Here is a 10,473-nt window from a genome sequence, read left to right as displayed (position 1 = left end):
TCAATTCACAGGTGGGTGGATAATTAAAATTTTTCGCGGAAAATTAAAGCGGTTTAACTTAAATTGATTATTAAATTTGTGGGATATTAATTTTGTAAATTACAAACACGTGGTGGCATTTTTATCAGAATTCTTTTTAGTCGCGTTTCCGAAAATAACAGGCTTGATTTAATTATTACAAGCACGGTTTTTAAAATTATCTGAGGATTATTAAAATGACAATTTTCATGTGGTCGACCACGCTTACTTTACAGTCAGCCGTCGGTTCGGTCATGTTTTCGATGATCACGTAAATATTTTCAATCAAATTGCATCAGTAATTAATAATTTCTTGTTGAAATAATATCTTGAACGGTGAATAGTTTTTCGTTTTCGCAGTCTCAGTATATCTTAATATTTACAATGAAATAGTTATTTTTGTCGTTTATAACCACTGTGTTTCTAGGCGCCGTCGCTTGCCTTCTGTTGATTTAAATGTTTTCCGCCGGATATTCTCTTTATACAGTTGATGCTACCATAAATTAATAAATATTTATTCACAATTTATAAAAATGTAAGTGTTTTATTTTTGTAGCACCTTTTTGCTCAATTTTCCGATGTTTTTCGGGTAAAATCTCTGATTTTTTATTAAAGTATTGTTGTTATTGTTGTTAAAGTATTGTCAAGTTCGCTCTTCATATTGTGAATTTTAACTCCCTTTGTAGTTTCTAAAATTTTATTTTTGTAACACCCTGTATATTAGTTTTCCTACTAGCACGTAGAAAATCATCTTTAGTTGTGAGTTTGTGTATATATGTTTTCCATTGTGTCCGTTAAAATTTTGCTTTAGCTGTTGTTTTTAGGATTTTCCAATTTGCACTTTAAATTTTCTTTCTGGAACACCCTGTATATTAGTTTCCCTGATCGTCGAGTGAAAACGAGCGGCGTTTGTAGTATTGAGTTTTTTGTTTGCACTTTAAATTTACCTTGTGTAACACCCTGTATATTTGTTTCCATTTTCAATCACCTAGAAAATTGGCTATTTACTAATTTCATTGTTTCGGTAGAACTTTATGAAGTAGTATTTGCTGGCATGTGCGCAGCTATGCAGGTCGTGAGTCCTGTTTCAATATGGCAGCATTCTGTTGACTTGTAAAATTTAAACTTGTATTCCATTGTTAATAAATAAATAGTAAAATATATTGAATTCTTTGATTTGTGTACCCCTTCTATCATTTCAGGAACAGGTCTCTAAGAGAGTTCCCTCTCTCAGGGGATGATCCCCACTATAAAAATTGTTAAGGTATCCTCTATGACTTATGTACTCCTTCTCTCATGTCAGGTACAGGTCAGAACTTGTAAGAATATTTTTAAGTGTCACCTCTCTTGAGGCGACTTAAAACTTAGAAATATTTCAACAAGACCTTATAAGGATTGTCCTTATAAGGAGTTCCCTCTCTCTGGGGGTGATCCCCCACCATAAAAATTGTTGATATGCCTGATAATTTCGGGGATGAAGCGCAGAGACATCGTAGCTGTAGGATGGGCCGGGAGCAATGGACGCATCGAAACAGTGACTGTCTTATAACGACACGTGCCAAAAAATTTTAAAATCTGATCCTCCCCTGTTCTCTTCCTTCTATCTCCTCCTCTTTCTCTACTCTACTCTCTGTTCTCTTCCTTCTGTCTTCTCCTATTCTTTACTACTCCTGGCTCCTATTTCTTCAGTTCTCGTTTCTCCACTTACTTTCTTTCTTACTTCTCGTATTGCCTTCACTTATATTTCAATTTCTCTTATATTTCGTTGCAATTCATATATGCAACCCAAATTACACCTGATATTTTTATATTTGAGAAAAATGCCTTCTATACCTGAGATTCGATCCGTGCCTGCTAGCATGCCAGCAGGTGCACATCTCCACTCGACCACCGAGTGTTTTATCATTAATATTTGATTCTTCTATTTATGTTTTTATTTTATTCAACTTTTTAAAAACAACAACACAAGCCTTAGCTATGTTGCACGCACATAAACTTCATATGAAATTGGATTTAAGACGCATATCCTGAAAACGACAAAGAGGATATCACAAAGAAATATGAATAAGATTTTAATTTTAAATTGACTTTTATTAATTGTATTTAACAATACATTCTTCATTTTTTTTTAATAAAACGAACGTACGTACGATTCAAGTCATCCTACGTTCCATCAAGCCACAACGCTCTCTTATCAAACGTTACACACAAAGTAGAACTGTTAGTAGAATTGATGTTACTACTCACTGTATAATACTAACAACAATGCCACACGTAAAAAACGCGTGATTTATCCCCTCTAATTAACAATACCATTTTGGCCTATAAATCCCATTAGAATCCGTAGCCCAACGAAAGAGATCCGACAGCCGGCGGCTGATGGCTTAAGTCTCGAGGCGATTTGAGATAAATCACTTGTTCAATAGTTGATAGCAATCGATGACTAAACGATTCTAAGGCTCGCACGTAATTAAAGTCTCCCGAATTGCAACAGTCGCGATGAAGACCAACGGTGGAACAGAACACGTGCACACATCACAATTGCGTAGCACCGACGGACTAAATAGGGAAAAACAAAAGCCAATACGCCAGCGCTTAGATATTGCTCTCCTATTCTAACTCACCTGCTATCAGCTTACGAGTATCCTGGTATTTCTATCTCACTCGCTTGAACAAAAATTAATAAAACACAACCCATGTTATATATAATCCATAAACTATTCAAAATGACAAAATGTAAACAAACAGATACAAGTTATCGACATACCAACATACGAAACATACAATTGATGACGCGTTCATGTGCTAAACCCCGAAAACCAGCAAAAATCAGTGCTTCGAAACACAAAAAGTAAATTTTTCTCGCTAATACATTAGTTATTCATAAAAGTTATGTATGAAAATGATAAAGAAATTAAATACTTACAATCTGATGCGAGAATAGTCATTCTGAAATGTCAGACTCAGCTGCAATATCCCTAAAACAAGCAAAAATTAATCCTTCAAACATATAAATGTAATTATGGGGGCTAATTTGTGAGATAATCACAAAAGTTAATTAGGAAAATGGTAGTGAAATTAAATACTTACAATCTGATTCAAGAATGGTCTTTCTACGATGTCAGAGTCAGGTGCAAAATCCCTAAAATATGCTAAAATTTGACCTTCCAACATTGAACATAATAATGAAAACAATCTATGTATAATTACAATTTACAAGTACTGAACAAAGTTATCATGTCTTCATATAGTATTAACTATCACTTAACAAATTGTCTATAAATTACCACCTTGGCGGAGCATTTAGAATAATTTTACTGTTTAACTATTTAGCCCAATAACAAGTCTTGTACTGCCTTTAACAAGCGTAATAAGTTTATAATAATAGTTCTGCGCTGTCTTTTTTTCCCAAATTTAACCAATTTGGCTAAATTTGCGTTATTTTTTGGTCCAATTATATTAAAAGCAGAAAGGTTTGAAGGTGTCCATTTTTCTTCTTCACCCGGACTTCGGGGCTCTGTGAATCGCAAAATGTAAGTTGTTGATGCTGCGTCCAAATCCATGGAATTCCCCAGTAAAAAGGTAAATCTAAAAATCCGAGTTTTAAAATGCAATTCTTAAATTTCTAGTTTTTTGAGCTTGAGCTTTGAGTTACTACATTAATTTAATAAAAACAAATGTAAAACTTTATATACTTATGTTTAATGTATTACCTATATTTTTTATGTATAATTGTGTCGATGGTGTCAACCTCCCGAGGCTTACTTAACACACATGTTGTTTGTAAAGCGTACTTTACACTTTATAAAACACGTTAATATGCCAGTAAACTTATACTTATTTCCATTTCAGTACTACAGTGATACATTTATAACACTACACATTGTAAAATTGAAATAAATAATTATATAAGTTATAACGTTATTTTAATAAAAGCAAATGTAAAACTTTATATATTTACCTATGTTTTATGTATTATATTTTATGTATAATTGTATCGATTGTGTCAACCTACCGAGGCTTAGTTAACACACATGTTGTTTGTAAAGCGTACTTTACACTATAAAATACGTTAAAATGTCAGTAAACTTATACTTATTTCCATTTCTGTGTTACTGGGTTTTAAATTGCAACACTACCCCGTGCAAAATAAAAATAAATAAATTATACCTCTTGGCCAGTCAAAATTTGATAGAATCATTGAAATCGTTGAAGATGTTTCTTGCTCTACCGGGAATTACCATTTTCTATTGAATCCTTCTGGAAGAGACCTGCAGTTCACACCTGGTCCAAGATATCCGTAAGGTCGCGTTAAAACGTTAAACCTAAAAAAGAACATTTATAAGCTAGCAACCAAAGGATTAAACGTTATGAAAATTTTGAAAATTCTTTATAAGATAAGACAAAAGCCTAATTAAATTTCAAGGTGTAAAAGTTCAGAAATCGCATTCAAATTAAGAATTTAATGACTATACAAAACAAAACCACAAAAAATCTTAGCCGACGGGAAATACCTACGTATTTTGCAATTCCGGACGCACGATATTTCAATAACTATACGCCGCACTTGTCTGGTAATTCTAAATCTTTTCTTTGCTGACCGTTTCTAATTCAACTACGGACCTAAAATCACAAGAAATGCGATAATGCACCACGCCGCAGCACACGATCGATATGTCCGATATGTCCGCGAATGTTTAATGAATATAAATTCACTTAATTATAATCGGAAGATACAGAATTGATCGCAATGAACACACGCTATTCATCCGATAACTGAAATGGAACTGGATGTGCACGGCACTGCACACAGCCAACGGCAACAACACGCGGTCACTATCAATTTTGCAACAAAAAAATTGTTTACTTACAAATATTTTACGTATCTAAACTATAAATGCATAGCATTGCCAATTTTAACATTACTAAAGTACTTGGTAAAACTTTTACGGCACAATAAGAGAAAATCTTACAACCACTATTATTCGAAAATAAACAAAATTTGCGACACTTCTCGGCACTCGTGGTTAATGGAATGTAATCCATTTGATTAATTAACTCTTCTTCAATGATTAAAAAAACTTAAAATCGAGCCATGGAAACACGAAATAGAAACCGTTTTCCACCATAAGTTTTCAAAAATGACAAAAATTGCAATTTCCTGACACTTTTCAACCCTAGAATGCAACAAAATATAGTCAATTCAATTAACAATTCTTTTTCTATAATTCGAAGGAAACAGAATTAAAATCCAGGCAAGAAAACGGTAGGTACAAACAGTTTTCCAGCACAAATTAATGAGCGAGCGCCATCTAATTGTGATAGTCCGAAATGCTTAATAACGAGAATATTAAGGTGCGATACTAGCGCCTCCTAGTGCCGCATGTCTCAACAACCTAGTTATCTTTAAAGCAGGAAATTGTAATGCAGCTATCAAAATACGGAAACACCAATTGTGAACTAGTTCCTAGTTACAACCGCGGCAATTCTTCTAACTACAGCCGCAAAATAACAATACACAAGAGACATATTCACATATATTATTTATGAATATGATTCAGACTTTCAATACTCACAATATGATGTACCAGTATGTACTAAAGTGGTGTGAAGTAACGTTTAATTGCTAGGTCCCTAAAACAATCAAAAATTAGTTCACGATTGTGCAAAAATTGTATCTTTGTGTTAATAAGAAATATTAATAATATATTTAAATTCACGTAATTCAGAAACTCTATCCATGCTGTCCATTTTAGATTAATATTTGGCGAGTTATTTATAGGTATATTTGTCACAACAGAATTTCCAATTGCTCACCGTTGCCTTATTTTATCACCAAATTCGAAAAAAATACAGTACTCAAAAAGTAACCTTATCACATGAGTTACTAAGCTAATTAATTCCAATTAGATATATATTGCGCCGTCAAACTCAAAACATTTCAGTTGTGTCTGACGATTTGAACCAAACAATACTAGGATCATGAGGGCAAATATTTTGTTCACTGTAACCTTGTGCGTAGCAGTAAGTTAAAAATTTACAACTAATACAAATTTTGAACTATAATTATGTTACTTCTACATAGAGCTCGATTGCGTTGCCCACTTCAAATGTGAAGCCAATTAGAAACTTTGGCAACTGCTTCGAAATTTTGGCAAACTCTATTGCTGAAGAGTTCGAGATCAATAAAAAAATTGTTGAAGAATGTGCAACAGAAAACTGCCTGGAACAGATCAAAGTTATCGAACGAGAAACGAGAGGCTTAATATCTACGTACTTATATGGTATATCATTGCATACTGATTGCCTCCCAGGATGCAACGGAAATAAAGAATGCGAAGAGAGCTGTGTTGCCACCTATGACAATCTACTGCAAGGATGTGTGATAAACCTCAACGTAATGATCAACACGAATCTCGGTAAAATGCTGGACACATGCCCTAAAGTAAGCGAATGCGCTCGTTCCGCTTACGATATATTTGTCAATAAGAAGATAATTGCTGCACGTAGAGAATTTGTCAGTTGTTTATCAGTTTAATTTGTTTCTTTTTTTGATTAAAAAATCAATAAATATATGGAAATAAATAAAATAATACTATATGAACCTTAATATAAGTAAAAGAAGTCTTGTCCTACATCCTTTCAGGATTTTAGTCAAAATAGAAATAAATAAAATAAGGAAATGTAAGTAAATAGGGAATTTATATACACACCTGTAAATATTTCCTAATCCCCGAAAATGTCGAATCGGAAACGACTAGACTTCGACGACTCGGCCAAATTCTAGAATACAAAAACACATATTAAGCACAAACTTAACAGAAATGTTGTTACAGTAATAGATATTCATTCATATACCTACTTTTTGATGCAAACACTGCCGACTTCATTACAATTCTGTTTTGTATAGGCAAAATCATTTTATTTCAGCCTATAGTGATAAGTGTACTTTACAAATATAATATTGGAATGCATAATTAATATTATTCCTAAGTAGTAGCAAACAAATATAAAAGTGCCTTTCCAAACTGAAATATCTCAGACCCACCCAATTTGGATTCACCATAAACTCTATCAACAAATGTGATTGGGACTTCCCCAATAGTGTAATTAAGTAATTAATTAGTGTAAATAATCATCTCCATTTGAAAAACGTAACCTTTGGATACACAATTATCAATTAACTTTTGAAAAACATCTTTTTTGTACAAACAAAATGAACCTGTCAGGTCACTGGCACCTGGTCTCAATAATAATTGAGTGAGGAAGTTAGCACCTCTGGATACTAACTTCCTCTTAAAGTCCCAACCATAAACACCACCATCTCCCACATATCTTGTTCCAGAAACAAGATCACAGTTGTTTTTTTGTTGTAATTCTATAAATTGTGGAATAGCTTTGGGCTAAAATTTCAAATGGTGTTTTTGTTGGACATATAAATTTAAATTTTCTTAAAATTTAATTGTTGACCAGGTGTCCCAGGTAGGGCCAGGCAAACACAGGTAAATCTACCTCTCAATTGGATATAAATGAAATATAAAAATTTCATGATGCATCAAACACGTCATGAAATGGGTGTTACTAGCTCTTGGACTATGTGGACGTTCTCTCTTATTCGAATGAACAACATACGAAGGTAGCGATAGAAGTGACTTTTATTCAGGGTACTGTAGGAGGGTAGCGGTAGAAGTGATTTTTATTCGGGGCACCGTAGGAGGGTAGCGGTAGAAGTGACTTTTATTCAGGGTACTGTACGAGGGTAGCGGTAGAAGTGACTTTATTCAGGGCACCGTACGAGGGTAGTGGTACAAGTGACTTTATTCAGGGCCCCGTACAAGGGTAGCGGTAGAAGTGACTCTCATTCAGGGCACTTATCACTGTAGCCTCTTTTTGCATGGTTGAAAACTGAGATAGAGATGGCTGTATCTTGCACTTAAACTAAAGTTGTAAATGTGAAAATATTCCAATTCAATTTGTTGAAATTATTTTTAATTTTCTCTTAGTTCATCAAACAAAAATCATTATTAATAAATTTATTTAGTTCTAAGTAATTTTTACAATAGACAACTACCATCCTTGCCCCCATTTTATATCATTGAATGTCCAATGTTATTGTAAGCATAGAAACATGTGAATCTAGAAAGCATCAATGCGCGGTGATTCGGCGTAATGCTCTTTGCGTTCTCCCTTGAAGTACTGCTTATGTCTTTCCATTCTCATAGCCATTGCACGATCCCTTTGCTTGGTCCTGCTCTGACATTCTTTGAAATCCTGGATCAAAGTATCACATTCCCTCATGCCTTTATCAAGACCATAGGCCTCAAAACACTCCATCACCTTCAGTTCAAAATCGGCACAACGACCGTACCACTGGTGGCTGACCAATTGGGCAGTGAGGTCGGAAAAGGGTGAACGAAACCACGGGCATACAGACATTTTATCTAAAAAATAAATTGAATTTCTTGATTTTTAGGTTAGGCTTGTGACATAACAAGTCACAACAATTTAAAGTTTAATGCAAAATTGCATATTTCAGTATTACTTCCCGCCAAAATGTACGATATGCAGCCCTTTTAAGGTCCAATAAGTTGAAATTGTAATAATACGCACCTAATAATCTTAAATTTGAGCTGTTTATGAGGAATTTTCAGGCCAATGTTTACGACGTATCGATTGATGTCGTTCGTGTATGTATGGTTGCCAACGATACATATGAAAGTTGTACTGATTTAAATGTATAAAGTTTGCCATGGAATAAAAACAAAATTATAGATATTAATAAAATAAACGTCAAATTTTCTATGAAGCTATAGTAAATTTTAGTAAATTTCTCCCAAAAATGGAGCACATCGAGGACGACCAGCAAAAGGTGAAGAGGCCAAGCACACCAGATGAACCTAATGAAAACGCTCCTTTCGGTCATCAAGGATACGAAGAGTCTGAAAATCCGATCGGCGAAGGCCCACAAATCGAAGAGGAAACCCTTCAAGCACAGGATGAAGATGAACCATACGAGGGAGGTTCCTGGGCGCCGAAGGTATCTTGATGGACGATATCATCCTTGATGATGAACCCATCGATCAAGACGAGGATGAATTACCAACACCAGGGATGTCACTACCCTGCGAAAGCAAAGTTGACGGAAATCTCTTCGTTCAACGACTGCGGAATTTTGTCCAGAATCCAAACATCTGGCGCATTATAAAAGGCCTCCTTGTGGTCGTTATCGCGATTAAACTGTTCAATTCATACGAAATAATTGAACCGTATGTTCCTAAGATATTTGGATCAAAACTAGAATAGGGAGCAGGCAAATCTATTTAGGAAAATGAATGTATTTGTTTTTAATTGAACAATGACAAATAAAATGTTCTTTTTGATCTGACAAATGAATATTTATAAATTAAACTAAAATTAATTTGTAGCAGCAAGTTTCGTTACCTCTTTTGTTTCTTCTGAACTATCTTCTGACTCTGAAGCTGAGTTATCATCACTACTTGAAATATCTATGTCATCATCCAGCCTAAAGTTAAAAAGTAAAATTATTATAGAATTATTTATTTTTCTTAAAGGTTGTATTTTAATTACCACATGGCAACTTTCCTCTTCTTTTTCTTTACTTCATCACCTTTAGTATCAGATTTTCTTTTACTTGAAGTTGAAGCACTTGCAGAAGCTGCAGCTTCCATTCCTTGAGTAACAGCATCTTCTAATCTCTCAGGCAATTCAGACCTTTCTTTGTCATAAGTGTCATCCTTAAATTCAACCTTTGGTTTCTGTACCAATCTCTCTAACTTTTTCTGTTTTTTATCTTCAGCCTCTTGCTCCCTAGTTGCTTGTTTATCAATCCATGCTTTTAAGCTAAAGATGAATTCTTTTAGATTTATTTTAAACAATAATTCATACTAGAATTAATTACCGTTTTTCTTCATTAATATCTCTAAGTCTTCTTCCACTTAAATCTCTGCAGGCTTCCCTATTTGTAGTTTTCTCAATTTGTGCACCAATTGCTCTTAGCATTGAACCAAAACCACCTTTCCCACCCACAAGTTTTGGTACCACATGCACAATTCCATCAGGAACACCATCATCATTAAAATGTTTACCATTATGTATCAAATAAAAATCTTCATGTTGAATCTAATCAAATAAATACAATGTTAGGGCAGATACAAAATTGTTTTTGGTACTTACTTTGTTGGTGATATTTGTCTTTACTTCTGCTATAGACAATACATTTTCTAGGAATAAAATTGACTTATTATTGTATTTAATTTCCAACATTTTTAAGCAATTCTCGATAAAATATGAAGAAAACAAGCAGTTACTTATGGTCAAACGCAGTTTTAGGTTGTGTTATGTTGTGTAATTCTAAAAATCTGCGTCAAGCGTCGCTGTGATCGCAGTCCGTGTTCGATTCATCGAACCCGTGTGCAGTTCGAGATTACATACATC

At 34.1% G+C, this 10,473-nt stretch overlaps 2 protein-coding genes and 2 long non-coding RNA genes across 4 annotated transcripts; 1 reads left to right on the top strand and 3 right to left on the bottom strand.

Moving 5' to 3' along the window:
- Nucleotides 1–3,335: 3,335 nt before the first annotated feature.
- Nucleotides 3,336–4,784, bottom strand: LOC135801803 (uncharacterized). The gene is made up of 3 exons (XR_010550443.1): nt 4,537–4,784; nt 4,189–4,343; nt 3,336–3,606 (listed from the first exon to the last, which is right to left on the bottom strand). It is a non-coding gene; the product is annotated as an uncharacterized lncRNA (long non-coding RNA).
- Nucleotides 4,785–5,594: 810 nt separating this feature from the next.
- Nucleotides 5,595–6,611, top strand: LOC135801775 (uncharacterized). The gene is made up of 2 exons (XR_010550436.1): nt 5,595–6,042; nt 6,104–6,611. It is a non-coding gene; the product is annotated as an uncharacterized lncRNA (long non-coding RNA).
- Nucleotides 6,612–7,990: 1,379 nt separating this feature from the next.
- On the bottom strand, nt 7,991–8,735 carry LOC135801744 (NADH dehydrogenase [ubiquinone] iron-sulfur protein 5-like). The gene is made up of 2 exons (XM_065315254.1): nt 8,629–8,735; nt 7,991–8,459 (listed from the first exon to the last, which is right to left on the bottom strand). The coding sequence occupies exon 2, from the start codon at nt 8,452–8,454 to the stop codon at nt 8,155–8,157; it is 300 nt and encodes a 99-aa protein (XP_065171326.1). The 5' UTR covers nt 8,455–8,459; nt 8,629–8,735; the 3' UTR covers nt 7,991–8,154.
- A 602-nt stretch (nt 8,736–9,337) lies between these two features.
- On the bottom strand, nt 9,338–10,432 carry LOC135801742 (splicing regulator SDE2-like). The gene is made up of 4 exons (XM_065315253.1): nt 10,213–10,432; nt 9,938–10,158; nt 9,607–9,879; nt 9,338–9,541 (listed from the first exon to the last, which is right to left on the bottom strand). The coding sequence occupies exons 1-4, from the start codon at nt 10,300–10,302 to the stop codon at nt 9,433–9,435; spliced, it is 693 nt and encodes a 230-aa protein (XP_065171325.1). The 5' UTR covers nt 10,303–10,432; the 3' UTR covers nt 9,338–9,432.
- Between the last annotated feature and the right edge of the window lie 41 nt (nt 10,433–10,473).

The sequence above is a fragment of the Atheta coriaria genome, unplaced genomic scaffold (assembly GCF_025399875.1).
Source record: "Atheta coriaria isolate IRGN ID8LTWV9N9 unplaced genomic scaffold, Caltech_Dcor_3.1 hic_scaffold_13_pilon, whole genome shotgun sequence".
Taxonomy (NCBI): domain Eukaryota; kingdom Metazoa; phylum Arthropoda; class Insecta; order Coleoptera; family Staphylinidae; genus Dalotia; species Dalotia coriaria.
Note: the sequence above shows the minus strand (reverse complement) of the source record. Positions and strands in the feature narration are given on the sequence as shown.